The sequence below is a fragment of the Scophthalmus maximus genome, chromosome 10 (assembly GCF_022379125.1).
Source record: "Scophthalmus maximus strain ysfricsl-2021 chromosome 10, ASM2237912v1, whole genome shotgun sequence".
NCBI classification, from domain to species: Eukaryota; Metazoa; Chordata; class Actinopteri; order Pleuronectiformes; family Scophthalmidae; genus Scophthalmus; species Scophthalmus maximus.
Window position 1 is genome coordinate 22,057,501 of NC_061524.1, and position 21,454 is coordinate 22,078,954.

The 21,454-nt window shown below is 43.7% G+C and overlaps 1 protein-coding gene across 2 annotated transcripts in view; it reads left to right on the forward strand.

Annotated features, from left to right (window-relative positions):
* Nucleotides 1-21,454, forward strand: part of bbs9 (Bardet-Biedl syndrome 9) — a 171,393-nt gene that overhangs the window by 84,789 nt on the left and 65,150 nt on the right. For both annotated transcript variants that reach the window (XM_035608693.2, XM_035608694.2), the window contains 2 exons: nt 6,466-6,648; nt 13,650-13,899. In XM_035608693.2, coding sequence (XP_035464586.1) covers nt 6,466-6,648; nt 13,650-13,899 — 433 coding nt within the window. The remainder of the gene's footprint in view (nt 1-6,465; nt 6,649-13,649; nt 13,900-21,454) is intronic.

A 21,454-nucleotide genomic window follows, 5' to 3' on the forward strand; every position in this document is an offset into this window, starting at 1 on the left:
CTAAAACATTTTCCCAGTCAACACATGAAGACAGTGTGTGAGATTGAAGTCTGGAAGACATTGACTCGGATGAGATAATTCAGTTTAGTCTGCGAGCTGCACGCTGGACCAGGACACCACGAGTCAAACATACACACCTCAAACGTGTGTGTGTGAGTTTGTGTGTGTGTGTGTGTGTGTGTGTGCGCATGTGTGTGTGTATGTGTGTATGTGTGTTTGTTCAGTCATGCATTTCCATAGATAAGGCTGCCCATTTCTGTTTGTGTTTTTCCGTACATTTCTTGTGGCTTTGGTACGTTTGTGTGTGCATGTGTGTGTGTGTGTGTGTGTGTGTGTGTGTGTGTGTGTGTGGCCGGCAACAGGAGCCCTGAGACTGTTGGTCTCCTTGTTTGGGATGGAATAAAGAAAGAGTGACTTCATATTCCCAACACAAACTTTTCAACCCTCGTGTCACATTTTTGGAGATTTTTAAAGAACCAAACTGATTTTTTTTTTTTTTTTTGAAGCACCCAACAAAGACAGACGGCCATGACGTTTCCTGTCAGCTGAGATGTAAACCAGGTTAAAGTGTGTGAGATTCCGCAGAATGTCCCTTTATGTAAAGTCCAGACTTTACTTCAGACACGTCAGGAGATCACAGCCTCCGCAGTTTCAACTGCAGGTTATTTCAGGTCACCAGCAGTTCAGCTGCTGACACGCAGCGAACAGCTACTGTGTGTGCGTGTGTGTCTGTGTGTTTGTCTGTGTATGTCTGTGCATGTGTGTTTCTTGTGTATTTGTTAAAAACTGAATTACTGTCCATGTTTATCTCTTGTTGTGAAGGTCGATCTCTTGTGCTTTAGTGTGAGTGTAAATAATTTGTGTGTGTGTGTGTGTGCGTCCACGTGCAAACTTCACGTCACATATGTGCGTGCGTGTGTGTGGGTGTGTGTGTTCCCAACCTAAATGTGTCTTTGTGTTCTCTCAGCTGGCATCAATCAGAGTGTGTGTGGAGCCGAGCCGCTGCCAACAATGAAGCCCTTCACTGGACCTGGAGCCTTTTATCAATACACACATGCACGCGCGCGCGCACACACACACACACACACACACACTTTGAAAAACCCGCAGAGAGGAGGGTGTATGGGATCATGTGCATGTGTGTGTGGTGTTGCATTGTAAAAGTGTGCAGACGAATTCATTCAGAGGAATTCATATACCAGGAGTTGGGCACAATTTATGTGCCAGTTTCAGGTAGTATTTCTATCTTTGTGAGGACATTTTGGGAATATAGCTGCTTATCGATTGAAAAGAATTGCGATTGCAGTTCAAGACTTCGGCAAACCTTTCAAAATCATTCTTTTTTTAAACTTGCTAAACTGTGTCGGGGTTTATTTAAAAAACAAAACAAAACTTGGCTTCCTGATTTCAATCAGTATTTGAGTAATTGATGAAGGCTCCCAGTGATCAAAGCTCACAACCTGATGACTTCCAATCCTCAGGCAGCCGCAGCTACGTTGTCGTCAGTGCTCAGAAATTCGGTTCGGTGCGTGGCGTTATTTGACCCTCACCCTGTTAAAAGGCTGTTCCAGGATTCAGAGTTTGTTTCAGACCCCAGTGTGAGGAAGGTCAATGAGGGTCCTCACAAGTGAAGAGGCAGCGTCTGTATGTGAGAGGATTAGGTGTCCATTGATTGGTTTATAAGGTGTGTGAATGTGTGTACGGCTTTCATGCAAGGTGTGATAGACACGGCGACCACAGCTGACCTCAGCTGACCTCAGCTGACCTCAGCCATGACCAAGCTCAGACTGAGGGAAGTGAACTGAGGTTCTATCTCAGACTGATTTCATCTTTACGTGCAAATCATAGAGTACTATCTGTACATTTGAAGTTTAGTATTACACAAATCAAAAACGGCTCATTCTGGCAGCTCGCACACACTCGACACAGACTTCACTTCAGAGTCTTCCATCTCTGTTTTCTCAGTATCAAATGGCGAGCGCTGAAATCCATTTGTCAAACAAACTGCCGGCGTACGTTGGCGCTCAGGCCTGCGGATCACTCATTTATCCGAACACACACTCATCCATTAGTCCCAGATCTGCTTTCACCGTCTGCTCGTCTCTCTCTCTCCTCCCTCGTCTCCCGTTTCCCTCCTTCTCTTTGTCCGGCTTGTCCTCTCTTGTTGTCCTCGTCACCATCCATCTTGCTCTGTCATCACTTCGCTCGCACCGCTCCTCTCATCTCCACTCCTCTGTTGTTGCAGTGGCGGAGGGATGGAGGGATTGACCCCTGGCGCGGTGGTCAGAGTTCACCTGGTCCTACCACACCTCGTTTGTTCCTGCATTCACTCGCTGGCCGTCAAACACAGCTGATCTGTGCACTCAAGTAAAACCAAGAAGAGCTTAAGCTCCACTTGTGCAGCTTTTGCTCATCTTTGTTTCAAAGAAGTATTCAGTTTTTGTTTGCTCCTCTCAGTGGGTCTGAACCTTGCAATCTCTGGGAAAAAAAAAAACATGCACAATAGGTTCATGAAAGTGGAAGCCAGCGACTGTAAGGGCAAGTCATCGGAGCGCAGAGAGCAGTTTCTCTGAACTCTGCTATGTTTTGTCCTTTTATTGCAGTTTATTTTTCCAGTTAAGAAAGAGAAGCGAAGCAAAGCTGTAATAATCCCAAACAGCCTGAAAATGGGATTTCCAGAGCTCGAACAAGAGAACAGAGGTGCGGTTTGTTCAGAGCGAGAATTTAATTCCAGGAAACGACCCTAAAATATAATAGATTGTGGGAAGAATGACATGAATCCACTTCCTGCTCTTTGGAAAACCCAAACGCAATACAACAAAGTATGTACTGATGCTCGCTCCCTGCTGTCTGTAATTTATTCTTAGGGGAATTATCCACCTAAAAATATTAAAAACGTTTAAAAATAATGTATAGGAATACTTTAAACGGAGACCTTCACGGAATTTATGTAGGGTATCAAAACCCGCAGTGGTGAAACTTTGTCGCTCATGGAGTCAACAGAAACGTCTCAATCGACTTGCAACAAATTTTTTCGTGGTCACATATGAACACTGGACAATGTCCCGAGTTTCCTCTTCACACGTGCAGTGCTCAACCGGAGATTGTCCATCCCAGACGTGTTTTCAGCCGTCAGGTTTAGGGGAGCGGTGGTCTGTTAATGTCCAGTTCATCTGATTCGTCCATATGCTTACAGATACAGCAGTTTCACCAGCGTGTCAGGGAATAATTCATGGATCGTGATTCAAATCAGGCCTTTTCAGAAGACTGATATCTATGGGTGTGAGTCACTTGGTGCAGCTTGATTGATTGACGGTTGGGCCTTGGTGGAGGTTTGCACTTGACTGAGTGACATTCCTGTTGTCAAAGCAATGGTTTTCTCGGACCATGCTGAGCTTATAGGTCCACAGTCGAAAGGTGGAATATGCTGCAAATTTTATTTGGATGTTTAGATACCTTTTTTTCCTATAGATGGTGAGCGTTTGACAATGAAGAGAGATTTTCAGTGGGGGTTACTTTAGGAGTCTTGGGCTATTAGGGCCGTTTTTGCATGGTCTTTATTTTGTCTTTATATCCCACATTAAATGTTTATAATGCCAATGCTCTGTATCTTTTTTCGGCACAACATTGCCTATATGACCAGACAATCATTTTTCACTCTGATATAGCACAACCGCATTGGATGCAAACTCCAGAGGGTCTTATTGATAACAACTTCGGGCCTCATGTGCATATTGGGCCTCAAACTTAACTTCAAAGTTTTTCGCCGAGAAACCTCATCAACACACACACATGGACTGTTGAATAAAAGAAAGGCAGACAGGAATGAATGGGAAAGCCACACAAACGCGCACACTCATGAACTGCTGGGGGAAAAAAGTCAATAATGCCAACGGCGTCAAACTTCTTCGTTCACTTTCTGCCGAGCCCTCGCCTTTTTCACCCGGTCACGATGCAAAAAGCAGTCCGGTCGGGCTGCGCACACACAGCGACAATAGTGATCCTCCTATTCCCGAGCCAATGACAGGACGTCTGCAGCAGTGATGCAGGGAGGACCCCAGCGCTCATTGGCTATCGTATCAATGCATCACGCCAAAGTTCAAATATTTCAACTCGAGCAACTGTGATTGACTTTGCATGTAATCTACTCGCGCGAATAATTTGCGCCGTGTCCGGTGTGAACGCCATTACATTGTACTATACATACTCTCCCGGTCCAAAAGATAAACTTGTGAAGTGCAGTAATTTCAAAGGTGATAGAAATCATGGACAATCATGTTAACGCCCATGATGTAATGAAATTGAATTTCCCGTAAAGGAAACATCTCCCTGAAACGTAACAACGTAAAACAAGAGCATTAAATTGTATTGCATCTTTTCCCCTGACTCCATGTTGTGTTTTTCTTTTTCTTGACACTTGCTCGTACTTTGTCCACTCACGCGACCTCAACTTGTAATCCCATAGTGTTAAGACAGAAGATAACTGCGTCTGAGGTGCGAGCTCCGAACGTAACCAGCGGCGAATGCAGTGTTGAATGTTCTCTCTCCAGTTGACCACACACGCTCTAAAAACAGCATGTTGTGATGAAGCTGTTTCAGGGCGGATCGGGGCTCATGCAGATGAGAGTAAATCAGCCGTCTGACAGAGCGGACTGCGGCGGTAATGAAGCAGCCGCGGACTCGATGCTGTAAAACTGTTTACACAGGTTGTGCAGTCGACACTCGAGAGTCTTTTGGGATGAATGAGGGAAACTGCTCTGGATCGAACAGCCGAGACCCTCGGACGACCAAGGGATGATTCATGATTCGCACGGCGTTTTCCAACATTGGAATCTACATGTTTATAAATCTTAATGATAAAAAGCCTTGTTCTCGGGGAACATGGGAACATGTGCGCCGTTGTTTTTCAGTGAGTCATTTTCCCGGCCTCAGAACGAATGTTCGAGAGCTGCATTAAGAAAGTGAAGATGGTCAACAGAGAATGTTTTATTTAGCTGCTGCGTAGTGTTTCTAAACCCTGAAGATGTTTACTGAACTGTTTTTCTGCCATGTTTTAAGATAAGATAAGACTTTATTGATCCCACGCCGGGGAAATTCACACAAGGCATCAGGGATGAGGTAGAATAAATGTGCAGTAGTAAGGATTGAATGGGAAGTATAACTGATATGTACAGTGTCGTATAAAAAATAAGTAATACATGTATTATAAGTATTATATATATTATAGTAGCAAACTCTGTTAGGATGGGTCTCTCCTGGGACCCCTTCAGATGTTCCACCACATGGAGTAAGCGAAGTGGCGTGTCAGACTCACGGTCTCCCCGAAAAACCCCACATTCCCAAAAGACGTTCTTCACCCTTTATTGTACAAAATAAATAATACACAAGAAGATGTGTTGAGCTCTAACTGCAGAGCCTATTAATCTGCTGAGAGTGAGGCCGAGGTAAATGACAGTATCTGCCGTCCGTCGCTTTCTCTCCCTCTTACGCCATGTTCCCCAACTTAAAGGTTACCACCCACCTGGGTGACACCTACAAACACAAATAAAAATGTCAATAAATCGTAGGAGTAACATTCAATGTGTTTGGTATAAGGCATTGGATACAAGTTCAGGATGAGGTCACTATAAAGCGATGAGTAAAGCGATGTAGATGCATGGAGGCGACGTCGGCCTGTCTGCCGTCCGGTTGGTCCATCCCCGAACAGCTACTTTGTTAGTCCGAATAGCTTTGGTCACACACTGATGTTTCCTCTGGTGCAGGCGGCAGCTCAAAGTTTTGACTCATCCTGTGAAATCTCCTCAACACAAAACCCAGTGCAGGTGATTCCCAGACGATTCGTCTTAAATATTTGGTTGATGCTCAGTTTTCGTCACCATCAGTTAAGAAATGCAGTTGTATGTGTTCGACCAAATACCTGAAATTCCCATCAGCTTTAGCTGCAATTTTTCATGTGCTGATTGGCGAATGTTGGCGCGCGAACGTGCTGTTGATATATTGAACGTCGACATGCGGATGTTGCACCGCTGTGCTAACGTACAGCCCCACAGACCCAATAGAGGCTAGACCTTTTACGCAACATACCATTTTCAAAAATTGGTCGGAAGGAGGGAGATTTTGCTTGTAGAAAGTTCGTTCGTATGAAAATCTCAGGGTGCGAGGTGTGGGTTATAAAGATCTAGATTTTGTTCTGAAATTAATAGCAAAGCTTGAGTGTGTGTGCTTTTTTCCCCCAATTTTACAGCGCTGAGCGAAATTTTGACACTGGTAGACTCCAACATTTTCCATCGCTCGGTGCTTCCAAAACTGTGTTTAGTTAAATACATAATAACGGTGCATGTTAAATGATGCAAAAAGTGTGCAAGCAATGGATTTTCACAGCACAACAGTCCATCGTTTGATATTGCTATGTGGTGACTAGTGGCATTATGCAGAGAGATATTCACGGACTCCTCCCTCCCCCAGGTGATTGCGCTGGCGGAGGCTGCGGAGGAGAACCGGGCTCTGCTGGAGGAGGCGTTCGTCCGTCTGCGCAGCGCCACCCACCTGCTGGTGCTGCTGCTGTCGCTGCTGCAGGGCCTGACCCCCGAGCAGACCGCCATCCTGGAGGCCACGCTGCTGCCGCTGCTGCAGGACACGCCACAGCTGGTACACGCACGCACACATAGAAACACACACAGGAGGCCATTAACATGTCAGTGTCTGTCCATCCATCTGCAGTCGACTCAGTAAACACAGCCCCAGCTTAAACACACACTCTGAAAACTTAAAATACATTAAGTACTTCTGATCCCAGAGGAATACACACACACATTCACACACACACACACACACACACACACACACACACACACACACATACACACAACCATAACAACAAACACACTTTTTGTTGCCACTCAACACTCACCTATCAGCTCCACACCAAGAGCACATTCTGGGGTACCTGTTTATGATTTAACCATTAAACCTTTGTGTGTGTGTGTGTGTGTGTGTGTGTGTGTGTGTGTGTGTGTGTGTGTGTGTGTGTGTGTGTGTGTGTGTGTGTGTGTGTGTGTGTGTGTGTGTGTGTGTGTGTGTGTGTGTGTGTGTGTGTGTGTGTGTGTGTGCATGTGTGCGCGTGTGCGTGCGTGTGCGCGTGTGCGTGCGGTGTGTGTGCGTGCACGTGTGACAGACAAAAAGGTCACAATGATGCATGAATAGATGACATTGCTCTATAATCAGCCCTCGACTTCGTGTGTGTATATTTGTATGTGTTTATCATGTGTGTGTCACTAAACAGCCGCGTTGACAGAGTTACTCCATTTGCTGCAATCGCGAAAGATTTGTCACCACATCGAGACTCTGAAGTTGTGTACCTGGGACTGTGAGCGAGAGACAGAGTGTGTGTATGTGTGTGTGTGTGTGTGTGTGTGTGTGTGTGTGTGTGTGTGTGTGTGCGTGTGTGTGTTGGTTTTTCCGTAGCTCTGATCAATCCCCTGAACCTCTCATTACCACTAAATCTATTTCCAGCCTCCTCCGACAGCCTCACATTACACACAAACATCTGTCTTCATAAACAGCAGTGCATAAAATATCTTTTACAGTATACACACACTCACACAAGCACTGTGGACAAAAATACTTTGAAAGGTTCAGTTGATGAGCCTCAGGGGACTGTATTTTGCGTGTGTGTGTGTGTGTGTGTGTGTGTGTGTGTGTGTGTGTGTGTGTGTGTGTGTGTGTGTGTGTGTGTGTGTGTGTGTGTGTTATTTTAAATGGGATTAATGGCATTAAGTGAATTAGCAGTAATCAGGGTCACGTCCACCACATCAAGACAAACAGGTGGAGTGATGAGCTATTTTCAGAGAACATAACACAACACACCCTCCAGCACAGTGCCATGACTACAAACGAACTTGAACTCACTAACATAGTAGCAAAATATCAGCAGGGATTAAAAAATTGTCCCTCGGCGTTAAAAAAGATAAATAAATAAAATGAAATTTTGTTGATTGGTGCTCGTTTCTGCAGAATATCAATTACGATACTCAAAGGTGAATAGTTACCCTGGGCGTTTCTCCTGACACACTCTACTTCTTGACCTTTGACATTTCCTGTGACCAGGCCGTGGGGTTCTGAGTCATGAGTTTCCTTTCTGTGGGATAAATCGCAATAACGTCATGGGCGGACAGAGGGATGAGGAGAAGGATTAAAGGGGTGGAATCAAGTCCAACTCTTTTCTTTTTTTTTATTTAATCTGTTGTTCATCCCGCACTCTTTCCATTCAATTCAATTCAATTTTATTTGTATAGCGCCAAATCACAACATACACTGTCTCAAGGCACTTTACATAGTGAGGTCAATATTACAATATATCAGGGAAAACCCAACAAATCCCACAATGAGCAAGCACTTGGCGACTATAGATATTGATGAACTGATTACTTAATTCGTTGAATTCCTTATCATAATTTTCAGTCTGTCAGCCAGTGATTTTGGTCTGATGTTAAGATACTAACCTTACAAATATCATATATTTTAGTTATTAGTCTACTTTCTTTCCATAAATCTTTAAAAAACACATACATCTATCCTACATGCCTGTAGTATTAATGCACTGCTAAAAAGTAGCCTTGCTTTCCTGTATTTAACGCTGCACAGACAGCATTCAAAAATCTTCAAGACTGAAACGTTTTCTCCCCCAAAAAATCTACTTTTGTCTCAGGAGAACTGTCTTACTGTACTGTTTTGTAATCAGTTACAGATGAGATTAGATAATCCTGTATTAGCTGACCTCAGCAGGAAATGGAATAGTGGGAATAAGATGTATCAGTAAACTGTACAAAGGCCCAACAGTCCTTAAGCTGCACCAAATGTCACTAAATATGCCTGGTTTTTGTTAGTCAAGATCCATGAATTATTCCCTGGGAAATTTGTGAAAATGTACGGATCCGCCTCTAAATTGAATTGGTTCTTTTTTGTCTCATTTGCCATCCTTCCTTCCACCAAGGACGGAGGCATGTCTCTCTTGGCTCCAGCTGAAGGATCATACACATTTCTCCACATCCCAGGAGAGACAGAAACACAATTGTACACAGAAGAATTACAATATATAACAGAATACCAAATGACCTAAGACCTGCATGTCATCTGCCACAGTAGCGTAGATGATGTTGAGGAGCAAAGTGCGGAGAACTCTAAAAATGCCAAATATGTGCGGTTGCCAGTCAGAAAACAAGGAGAGCTTTTCTTCCCTCAGAGAAACAGGAGGGATTCCCCTTATGTCCACACTCAGGATTCTTTATCTCAACGGGGGGGAAAAAAAGAGGGAAAGACCTTTTTAGAGTAAGAGAGTGCGAACGGGGGAAGAGTGTGAGGAGAACGTCTTCTTTTCTGCACTGGAAGTGGAGGAGGAAAAGGGGGAGGAGCTTCACCAGATGAAATGCATCTGTGTGGTATCTAACGAAACGTCTCATTTAGCTGCAACCAAGCAGAACACTGTGCCTCCTCCTCCTCTGTTTTGCATTCCTCTTGCTCCTCTCTTTCTCCTTCCTTTTCATCCTCCTCTTCTCACACTCCTTCACTCAGGCCTTTCCTCCTCCTCCTCCTCCTCCTCCTCCTCCTCTTCCTCTCGCACGCCTCATTATTTTCCTCCGCATCCTCTCCTCTCTTCACCATCCTCATCTCTCACTGCACCTCTTTGTTTTCATCTTCCCTCTTCCGTTTTCTGTTTCTGTAATAATCCTCCTCTCCTTCTTTCCCCTTTCACTCTCTTCTTATCTTCCTCTACACTTCTCCTCATGCATCACGTTTTCTTCTACTTAATCTTGTTTTCACTTTCCCCATCCCTTTCTCTCTCCTTCACTTACCCTTTCCTCCTCTCCCTCTTTTTTTTTCTCTGTCTCTGTGACTTCCTGATTCTTGTTTTCACCCCTCCGTCCCTTCGTCCTCCTCTTTTCCCCTCCCATTTCCACTTTTTCAGAACCACACTCCCTCCGTCCTTGTTTCTCTGCCTCTCCGTCTTTTGTCTCTTTTTCCATCTGTCACTTAGCTCCCGAACAGGGTTGCTGACGCTCTCTGTCTGCCTGCTATTCCTGCATGACCCCCACATTCTCCCGCCCTCTGTTTACTTTACCAGAATCCATCATGCAGCCGTGCAGCCGGCCTCGCCTGGCTTTCTGAATTCATAACCAAAACTTTCTCTATAGTACCTGGAATTGTTTTGTTAGGCAGAACTATTTACAGCGCTGTTAAGAGCCTTTTTAGGGAAAAAAAAAAGTTCTTTGCAGCACCAACTCGTGGTTCTCTGATGACATAGAGAAGCATTGAAGAGAGGATGTAATGTTTCCAAAGCAAAGCTGAAGTCTCTCTCTGAAACTTATCAGATAGATTTATGATTCTCTATAGTTTCATATGACTGATACCTCATCAAAAAGAATATTGTCCTTATTGGATGATTCAGCTTTTTAAAATAAAGAGGGTTTTTTTGTTTCATGTGATCCACGTTTTTATTTCTTTTATAAAAAATGTAATTGTTCTTCATATTGTTTTATTTCTCATTTTATTCATAGTATTCCCCCTAATGCCGTTTGTAAAAAACCTATCTTTGATTTCATATTCTCCTCTAATTTACTTTGAGCTACAATCTGTGAATGAAACGTGCTGTTCAAGTAAATTAGATTATATTATCATCATTGTTAGTCATATTTAAAGTTGATTTCCCCCGGAGGGTTTAGAGTGTTGCGGCCACATGCTGAACGGTATCAAAACAGGCTTTCATATATTTTTTTTAGAAAAGGAATTCACTGATTTGGTCAAGGGAAGTGATTGTGTAGATACATATTTTTTTCCCCCTGGAGACTGACTGTACGACATTGTTCTCACAGAGCCGTAACTCCGGCTTTTCAAACGACTTTTCCAGTCATGATGGGGATGTCAGTACTGAGGGATTGCTGTCTGAACCTTTGCTCGTCTCTTTGGGAGTCCTCCAAGGTTGTGTGCAAGGCCCGGAGATATTTTTCTCCACGGCTGTCCGGTAATGTTGCAATCATGCCTGGGATTTCCTCCCTTGTCTGACCTAATATTCTCAATGTAGTCTGTAGACCGTTTAAGGACAAGAGACCCAAAATACTCAAAATCATCTATAGTGCATACGCCCTCATCTTAGTATGATCAGTGAAGCTGCGCAGGTGGATCAATTACAGAAAGTGCAGACAGGAAATAAGGTAAAACCAAAATCAGTTAAATGACAGAAAAGGTATGAAAGTATAAATGTATTGGAAATTCAGGATAAGCTCTTGGAAAATATTTATGTTGTAACTATTGGGAAGTAATTTTACAGGACTAATCAACAGTGTTAAACCGTTGTTGCGGTATGGAGCATTTTAGTGTCGTTCATTGCTTCAGTCGAGGGTCTTACTTGTGGAGCATTTAGCTACAGGCCATATATTTGATGGAGTGGATGAAGGTCAAAACAGAAAGATATTAGAATGGTAAAGCTACCTCCTCCAAGGCCCGACGCTCCCCTTAAATTGCACCAAATCTCTCACACTCATAGATTTTTTTATCATCAAGATCCATGAATTATTCCCAGGGAAAAAGTTGAAAATATTTTTTTTTTTTAAATGTTCAAGAAAGCTAAAAAAAAAAACAATTCCTGGATCTGCCCCCTTTTTGTTGTCTCCTCACCAAAATATAACGGGTTATTTTTGGCCTAGTACAACAAACAAACAAACAAAAATAGACAGGGGTGTTATCACAATAATAATACTACAAGTGCTAATTTCGGAAAAGTTTGGGGACTCCAAAAAAGGACATTTTTGAACAATTTTGAGAGAATTTGGTTGCAGTTCGTGAAATTGTAGGCTGGTCCGGAATCTTGGTAATTCAATTTAACAACCCAACAAACAAATAAACGGACAGGGGTGAAAACATAACCTCCTTGGCAGAGGTAATTATCACAGAATACTGAAACTACAAATGCTAATTTTGGAAAAGTTTTGGGGGCTCGTAAAGGACATTTAAAGGTAAGTGTAGTGGTTAAACTTTACACACCAACCAACCAACAAACAGATAAACAAATGGACAGGGGTGAAAACATAACCTCCTTGGGGGTGGTAAATGTATTTGGTAGCTGTGGAAAAATAATACATTGCAAAGAAACATTAAGTTAAAAACTCCAAAGTCTTCAGTCTGTGAAAACATTGTCACCAACACAAACTGCCTGAGAATAAAATCACACAGACGCTCTCTTGTTTCTCGCTTCAGGAAACTTCTGTCCTGTTCGTGCGTTAGTGGGAACTTTGTCTTAATTTATCGCCCTGGCCTGAGTCCAAGCCTGCTGCGCTCCACCTTTCTTTGCTTCCTTTCTTCTCTTTCAGGAGGATGAATGTCTGTAGTTTAGCTCTGAAGACATTTAATTTTCCTCCGCAGCATGTGGAACATACGTGTCAGGGTGGGTGCACGGGCGCGGGCTCGCCAAGTTTCCACAGAAACCTGCAGTTATGTCGTTCCAGGCATTTGATAACCTGGTGAGGTATTTTGGTAAGAATAGGTCGCACCTCTCATCTCCCCCTCCTCCTCCTCCTCTCTCATTTTCTCCTCTTCCAGACACACACCTCCTCTGTCTTCTCTTTCCAACACTCTTATCTCTTCTCGCCTGTCGTCCTTCCACTCGTCTCTTACTCTGTCTCTAATATCTGCCTTTCTCTCTGTCATCATCTCATCCCCTTGACCCCCTACAACCCTCTCCCCCTCTCTCTCTCTCTCTCTCTCTCCCCCTGTCTCTGTCTCTCCGTCATCATCATTACAGGGTTGATTACTTGTCATTATGGCTCATTAGGGGCCTATCAGCATGGCGGCAGGCAGGGGGAGGAGGTGGAGGGTGGGTTGGGAAAAGAGGATTGTGGGAGGGTACCTGTCAACTTACACACACACACACACACACACAAAGTCAAACTTTGAGACCGGTGGTTATAGTTTCAGGCTTTTGTAGGACAAGATAAGTAAGCGTCTGTGTGTGTGTGTGTGTGTGTGTGTATGTGTGTGTGTGTGTGTGTGTGTGTGTGTGTGTGTGTGTGTGTGTGTGTGTGTGTGTGTGTGTGTGTGTGTGTGTGTGTGTGTGTGTGTGTGCGTGTGTGTGCGTGTGTGTGTGCGTGTGTGTTTGCAAGGGTTTCTCCCTTTTCATTTGAAATGTTTTATTATTTTGTTAAATGTCAAGAACATGAATTTAGGTTTAATGATTGTTTCGTCCTCATCTCTTCATCCTCCCTATCCCTCCCTACTCCTTCTCTTTTTGTATCGCTTGTTGATGGATCCATTCTCTTCTTCTCCTCTTCTTTTAACTTCCTCCACTCACAACCATTTCCTCTATCTGTTCTTACCCTCTTGCTCTTTCACTTTCTTCCCCTGTTCTCATCAGTCCCTCCTCTATCCTCACCTCTCCTTTCCTCTCCTCTCCATTCCTCTCATATCCTTTACGTCCCCAAACGTCTCCTGTCCTCCTCCCCTTGTCGTCCTCTCCCCCTTCTTCTTTTTTCCTCTCCTCTTTGTTTCTTTAGATTCACTGCTTTTCCCCTCCTTTTCCTTCCCTCATATCCCTTTTCTGTTCACTTAGCAAATGATTGTGTGATGTCAGCACGTTTATTCTCGCTCCTCATCTCCCTCAGGGCTGGGAGGAGAGCTGCGACGCCGCTGTCTCCCACCTCCTGCGGACCTGCTTATCGTGGAGCCCCAAGGACCAGGCCACATCTCTGGCCCAAGCGGGAGGCCCGGTGCTGAGCCTGCCCCATGACACTGCCCGCCTCAAGAAGCACATCACCCTGCTGTGCGATCGCATCGGCAAGGGAGGCCGTCTCACCCTGGCCTCTGAGGCCAACGCCCCGGTCCCCGCCCAGGTCCAGAACCTGGCTGCTCCTGGTGAGTCGGCAGAGGGAGAAGGAGGGGAGGGATGGATGGAGAAGTAAGGGCTAAGCTCCACAGTATGGGATTGTATTATTATTGTTTTATTATTATATTAGTGATGTCCTGATCCAAGTCATTTAATATTGAGTATCTTCCGATCCCGAGTCCCGATCCGACATTGCTATTTTCCGAGATAATACAATTGCACAGTGCACACTTCAAGTACATTTAAGTATTTCAAATCATGTGTGTCTGACAGTGTTGATCCCAATGTGTGGTAGGTAGTGCGACAGCCGGGCATACACTGTGCGATTTAAGGCCGATTTTTGACGATTTTCAGCTAAGTCGTTGGCCGTGCAGAGTCCAGGGGGGAGCGAGCAGCGATTAATTGCTCGCGACCGGCCGTCAGACGTTCCAATAAAATTTCTGTGGGTCGGCCGACTTCCGCCTCTCGCACAGTTGAAGCAGAGCCACGTGTCGATTCTTCAAACTCTGTTTCCTTTTTCCTGACTGCGCCTGCGTGAAGTGCCCACATGGTCAATTTGGCTTTGAGGATAAGAAATAAATAGTATATTAAATATATTAAACAGTCAGTGTTGGAGCTTATCACTACTATGGAGGGTCCCCCTAATTGGACAGAGAGTGCGTGCGTGAGTCTTTTCAGCGTTCTTCTTCTATGGTAAACACAACCTTCTCTGCCTCAGAGGAGCTTTCCGCAGGAGCCGACGGGCATTTCACACGCATAGTGTGACCAGTCAAGTCGTGGCTGACGGTCGGAGAACATTAATTCTGAGCTTTGGCTTCACATCGCAGACGATTTACTCGGACAGTGTGAGTTGGAGTTTACCAACAGCATTTATTAAAAATCGCTCAGTGTATGCCCAGCATAACTTGTTTCAGGTCTAGAGTGAAACTCCTCAGCTGCAGACAGACCTTCTTGCAGCTGATCTGAAACAAACACCGGGCCTGGGTTCGTGCTTAATAAAGCGGATCCCGATCAGTTAAAAAAGCCCTTGATCGGGCCTAGTATGTATGTGTTTGTGCAGCGAGTCCCCGACATAGAAAAGTTCCATCATTGTATCAGCATCTTATTGTCAAACAGATTCCTGTGCGGAGAAGTTTCACAAGACAGCGTTTTTCACTGTTAACCACTGATAAGTTTATTTGTGTGGCATGTTTCAACAGGGAGGCAAATTAAAGTGCTTTACACGAGATACCAAAAGCATCATGACGAATTGTAAAAGCAACATGAGATAATACAGTAAAAGAAGCACATAGAGTTTTGTAGAGCATTTTATAAAAGAAAAAATAAACAAATGAAATCTTGATTACAGTGATAATAGAAGAGTAGAAGTGACGGTGTGCAGTTTAAGAAATGAGTTGATTTAATGAAAGGCCATGGCAAACAGGAACAACTGCGAAAGGGCAGCAGACCTACAGTTCTCTGGGAGTTTTTTTACTTATGTGGAGCATAAAAACTGAACGCTGCTCGTCTCGGTTTAAGTTTTGACCTCGGGGGACAGAAAGCAAAAAACGTTCCAGACGACCTGTGGTGTCTGGGATGGTTCATAACTTAGCAGCAGATCAGTGTATTCTTCGGTCAATTCTTTGAATGTAAAGATTGGAGAACTGGACCGATGTGATCCACTCTATTGGCGGCGACTCGGGCAGCAGCGTCTTGAATCAGCTGCAGCTGCCTGGTGGATTTTTTTTACAGAGACCTGTAAACGCACCATTACTGTCGTCAAGTGGACCAGTTTTTCCAAATCCTGCTGACACATGAGTTCTTTAATCCTCCATATGTTGTTAAGGTGGTGGTCGGCAGACTATGCAATTTTGTTAATGTGGCTGTGAAATGAAATGTGAAATAAATGGACCTATCAGAATAGCTGTAATTATCATTACACCTATTACTATATTTCTACAATAATACTCGATTCAGTTAAGATATTGTACAGTTCAAACAACAGCTTGAGAAAGGAAACAGAATCAGTTGTGTTTTCTAAAGCTATATATTTATGAGTGTGTGTGTGTGTGTGTGTGTGTGTGTGTGTGTGTGTCTGTGCGTTGTTGGTGGAAAGCCTCATATAAGCCGGTCCCCTGGTGAAGATTTTAGGCTTCGGCAGGCAAAAACATGAAGACTATTCGCGCTACACTTTACATCCAACACACACACACACACATCCGCGTTTAAATGCATCCCTACACACAGACACACACATATGCAAAAAATAAAATAGAAAATAGTACAGGTACATACTAACGACGTGTGCAGTGCGTCACTGTCCGATACACAGTGCAGACACACATAAAAACATGGATACACACATAGGTTTACACAGAGTCACATTTGCACAGTCGACACACTCATAAAATCATACACCCACACACAAACCCGCACATGCACACACCTTACGGATCATTTAGCGTTGGCTGAAGTTTATAGAGGTGTTTCTGACAAGATCATCAATTATAGTCCGTTTTCTCTCCTCCCTCTTTATTTCCTCTATTCCTCCTCCCCCTTTCCTCATTTCACCTTCTCGCTGAGTTTCCTACATAAAATCTAAAGAGTAAAATAAATCTTTTTTTTATTTGTATTAATTGTGCAAACAGAATCACTCTTGTTACGCAGAGTTGAGGTGCAGTGAATCGATTTGCTGCAGGTTCACCGGGCTCGGTGACAACGCGCTTTTGTAACTTTGACTGTAAAAACTATGGCATGAAAAATAAAGACACGTGGCTAATAAGAAGAAAAGAACACAGACGTCACTGAGTCAGTGACACACCATCGTTGTTACCGACGATTCTAGCTTCTAACTGTTGCACTGCCGCTGTCCGGCAGTTGTGTACTTGCATGTGCTAAGACGTAGACGTCATTTGACGGTATTGAGTCAATTTAAGCACATTTTATTTTGCACACGGCACAATGAAGCAAAGAAAGTCGGGAGTATGATGCAGCTGGACCGACTCATTCAGTATGAATCCACACATTTACCAACCGAATTTCTTCTACTCCACGGGATTCAATGATAAACGCTCCGTCTTGGAGACATAATAGTGTTAATTAAGTTAGTGTGTTAGTGTGTGTGTGTGTGTATGCGCGCGTGAGCGCGTGTGTGTCAGGGGAGTGTGAAAAGTCTATAAAACTTTAAAGGCTCGTTTAAAAGTCATTATAGTGATTACAGTGATTCAGCACATGGTTCAGTGGAGCTCAAACTCAATGTATTAATTGTGTGGTTTAGGCTTTACTCATGTTGAGGGGACCTAAACTTGGTTACACTGCAACATTGTGGGGGACTTGCCATCCTTATGGGGACATACGTCACCAAGTCCCTCATTAGGGAAATCATTAAAATCTGTGAAGACATGTTTTCAAGGTTAGTGTGTGTGTGAGTGTGTGTGTGTGTGTGTGTGTGTGTGTGTGTGTGTGTGTGAGAGTGTGTGTGAGAGAGAGAGAGAGTGAGTGTGTTTGTGTTTATGTTTCCTTGTCATGCGGTCTCCCCTCTCGTCTTTAGTCTGCTGCCAAAATTCACACACACACACACACACACACACACACACACAAACACACACTCACACACACACACACACACACAAACACACACACCACAAACACATTGCGCTTCAGTAAACAGTCGTTTGTTAGCCATCTCAGATGTTGCTTTTTCACCCGCCCGTAAACATACACATTTGTTTACGTTTCCAACAACACCGGCGGCAACCGTTTCCTTCCAAGACCACAGACGTGCGCACACACACACACACACACACACACACACACACACACACACACACATACACACATTCACTGGGATACCACACAACAAGCCCCACTTCATTGGTACAGCGTATGCGTGTGTGTGTGTGTGTGCGCGCGTGTGTGTGTTTGTGTGTAAATGTGTTTAGGTGCAAGTTTCCTGGAAATAATAAGCCTGACCACACACACACACACACACACACACACACACACTTCTTAACCCGCTGAGACTCAAATTATCGCTCTCATTGTTAAGTTTTCACCTTGAGTGTGCACAGTGTGTGTTTGGATCTGATCATCTACAGGCACTCACAGAATCTCACACATATCAAGTCACTGGAGCCTGTTTTGCAAAATACATTTGTCTGTTTTTTTTGTTAATGAAAAAGTGATAAGTCCAAAATATTTTTTTACTACATGTCAATTAAAATGATACTCTGAACATTGACATACGTGACCGTTGCCATCGGTGTTGTTGCTAATTTAATCCAGGTTACGTTTACATTTTCTCCCCCACTGCGTTCATCTCTCTCTTCATCACATGATGACCTTCAGTTCCACCCTGATGACATCATTCAGGCCAACTGGCCTCAGCAGCTGCACTCTGTACACACACACACACACACACACACACACACACACACAAACACCTGGTGAAATCAGGAGTGTTTATCACACGGTTCATTATTCAGCGTGCTGTCAGCGTAGCTTTGAACTGATCTCAACCACAGAGGTGTGTGTATGTGCGTGCATGTATGTGTGTGTGTTGATGTCTCCTCCCACACACATACTGTATATACACACTTTATCTCTCAGGATTAGTTATTTTTCTGCAGTGAGAAAGGCTTTTTGGCAACACTAAGTCTCCTCTACTCTCTGTCTCTGCTGTTTTTGTCTGTTTTAACTTGCGGTAAAAATGTGTAATAGTCTTATTTTATTTCTTTGACTTTGATCAGTTTCTTATCTGTTGTCTCTCTTTTAAAGTTGATCACTTCTATAAAGAAAGAAAAGAGCTTTCTTCCGGCTCTTTCACGCTGAGCAAAGGGAGAAGATGTAGAACGTAAAAAAAGAAGAAAATTGTGTTTTCACCGAGAGTTTTTCCTTTGTTCGATTCAAGTGTCTGATGCTACATGCACACCAAATGTAAAGCAAATTTTCACTCTCAACGATAATGGCTTTCGCGTTCACACAAATATTTTATATTCAAATGACACGAATTCCGCATCTTCGAATTTCGAATGCGAAATTTGCATCTCCTTGCGTCATTGCTTTGACTTTGTATGGAATCTCATCGTATAAATAAACAGTGTTTTTTTCCCCTCTGCACCATCAGGACAGAGGCTGAAAGGTGAATCGACTGTTCAGCCCCTTTAGGCTACTTTTGGGAATTGCGATGTTAGCCAATATCAATAAAATCTTACTTGACTTGGATTTACAGGGATACATGATGTATATTTGCACCAAATTATATGTTTCTCTTCTAATGAAGTCAAAAATATTTGCTTATGTCTGATTGAAAACACACACACACACACACACACACACACACACGTACACCCCTATAGTGTGTATGTGTGTCTGCGTTGCAGTTATTTTCATAGTGTTCCACTGGTAGCTGTGGTTTGGGGCCTGCATCTATTTTAGACTTAAAGAGAGGGGAGAAGATGGGCTGTGTTTGTGTGCACATGTGTGTGTGTGTGTGTTCAGAGGACACAGTGCAGAGGAAAACTACATGTAGTATGTGTAAGTGTGGGTCAAGTCTTGTGTGTAATCCAGCCGTATTTGTTCTGTTGCTGTGGTGTTTGCAAATTGAAGAGTTCTCCTCCAGGATCCTTTAAATACACCAGCAGAGGTCTCTTTTAGAAAGAATCAATCACTACCTGAAGCGTGTCGTGCAGCTAATCTAAGATGTTAGAGGGTTGTTGTTTTTCAGTTTGAGGCATGAATCAGAAACGAAAAAAAAATGACTGAACTAAGAAGAGAAGAAAAATGTGGACGAGGAGTCGGTCATGTTGTGAAATGTAAGAGATCAATTCTACAAATATATGCTACTGGGAATGAGAGTGGGCGGCAGAGAAAACTAGACACGGTGTCCGAATTACACACATTTTACACAAGGATACACACTTCAAGGCTTTTTGATGTGTGTTTTCGGCAGCACGTCAGTGTTTCCGTTTGCAGACCTGTGAATCCAACGGATTGCACTTGTGTGTGTATGTGTGCGTACAAAGATGTGTACATTGAGGGGGGATTGAAATAGCGTAAAGCCCACAGCCAAATTGCTGGTGACCACAGCAGCGCAGTGTCACCCCCATCTTCAAACCGCAGCCCAAAATAAAGCAGGAATGTGCTGGTGTCTCCACACTGCACAGACCAAGACAGAGCAGTCTACTGGAAGCAGCTTCACCCTTCAACCACGCTGCCCAGGACTGTTCCAAAAGTGGCCCGAGGTGGTCCCACACTGTCCCATAATGTCCCAAACTCTAATCTTCTTCAGGCCGTCCTCAAATTGTCATGGGCAAACCATCCTCGTCTATGCACCAAAACAGACCCACAAAATGTCTCAGCTGTCACATCAAAACTGCACCAATCTCTCCAAAAAATATTTAAAATGGCACAATCGTTCCTTAACTACCTTAAATTTTCATTTTCAAACTAAGCCAAAACTGAAATGAACTATACTGCATCTAAACGTCTCTAAGAGTCTGCAGCGGAACCCAGAACCTCTCACTGGTTCTGCTCCCTAAATCTCCTTGAATGCCCCAAGCTGTAGAAATATATATGTAGACATTTCTAACACTGCAGAAAACATTACCCAATGTGTGTCAAAATTCTTCCCAAACCAGTTTATCAAAAGCCATTCGTCTTTCCACTAAGCTGTCTCCAGATACAGCACATATCTCCAACGCGTCTTTGCTGGAAAGAGGATCACCGCAGAAACATCGTCATTGGTAGCTTGTTGGAGGAAGAGGAGTTGTAGTTGTCCCCAAACCTGCAGAGCGGCTCTCAATGTTTTCAGATTCAGGGCTTGTTCGGAGATTCAAGTCTGTAATAACGGAAACCTGAAACTTCCTGGTGACTTCAACTAGCCAAGGAGCGAAACATGGACGTTCAGCATAGCGAAGTGTGCAGGTTTCACATCCTATTACAACGGTACAGCAGCTGAAATCATTGCTGATGCTTGTGTTTGAGAATTTAGTTCCAGTTAGGAAATAGTATTTTTTTTCATCTTGAAAACTCCAAAAGTTTGCTGCACCTCATCGCATCGGTGAGTTACACCACAGGAAGTGAGCGAGGGGTAAATTTGAAGTTAATAAAAACTTTTTAGACGATGATGGCACGTTTTTAAAACATTTTTTTAACAACTCCCATCAGCTATTATTGCTGCCGCTGAAGCATCTCCACTATCCCAACGTCAACCCTGTTTGTGTTACGGTTGCTACAACGTCTATAGTAACACTAATGTTACAAATCTGCAGTTTTAACACTTACTCTGCTGCAGCGACTGCATCTAATCCCACTTTAAATATATCAACTACCATGACCGCCACTGCTGCCATTATTGTTGTGCAGCTTCTATAACATAACAACTATAATTACAGTGTCATCTTCCATTCCACTGCTCTCCTTGGGTGTTGAAGTGTGATGTGGTGCAGAGTATATAGAGGCTAAATCTCAGGGTTGTCTAAAACTGATAACCCGACCAGGGAGAATATAGACGTGACCACGGCCGAGGGAAATGCAGATACACACCACAGCCCTGAACAGGCAGCACTACGTCTGCTATTTAAAGAGCGCGAGAGAGGGATGAGA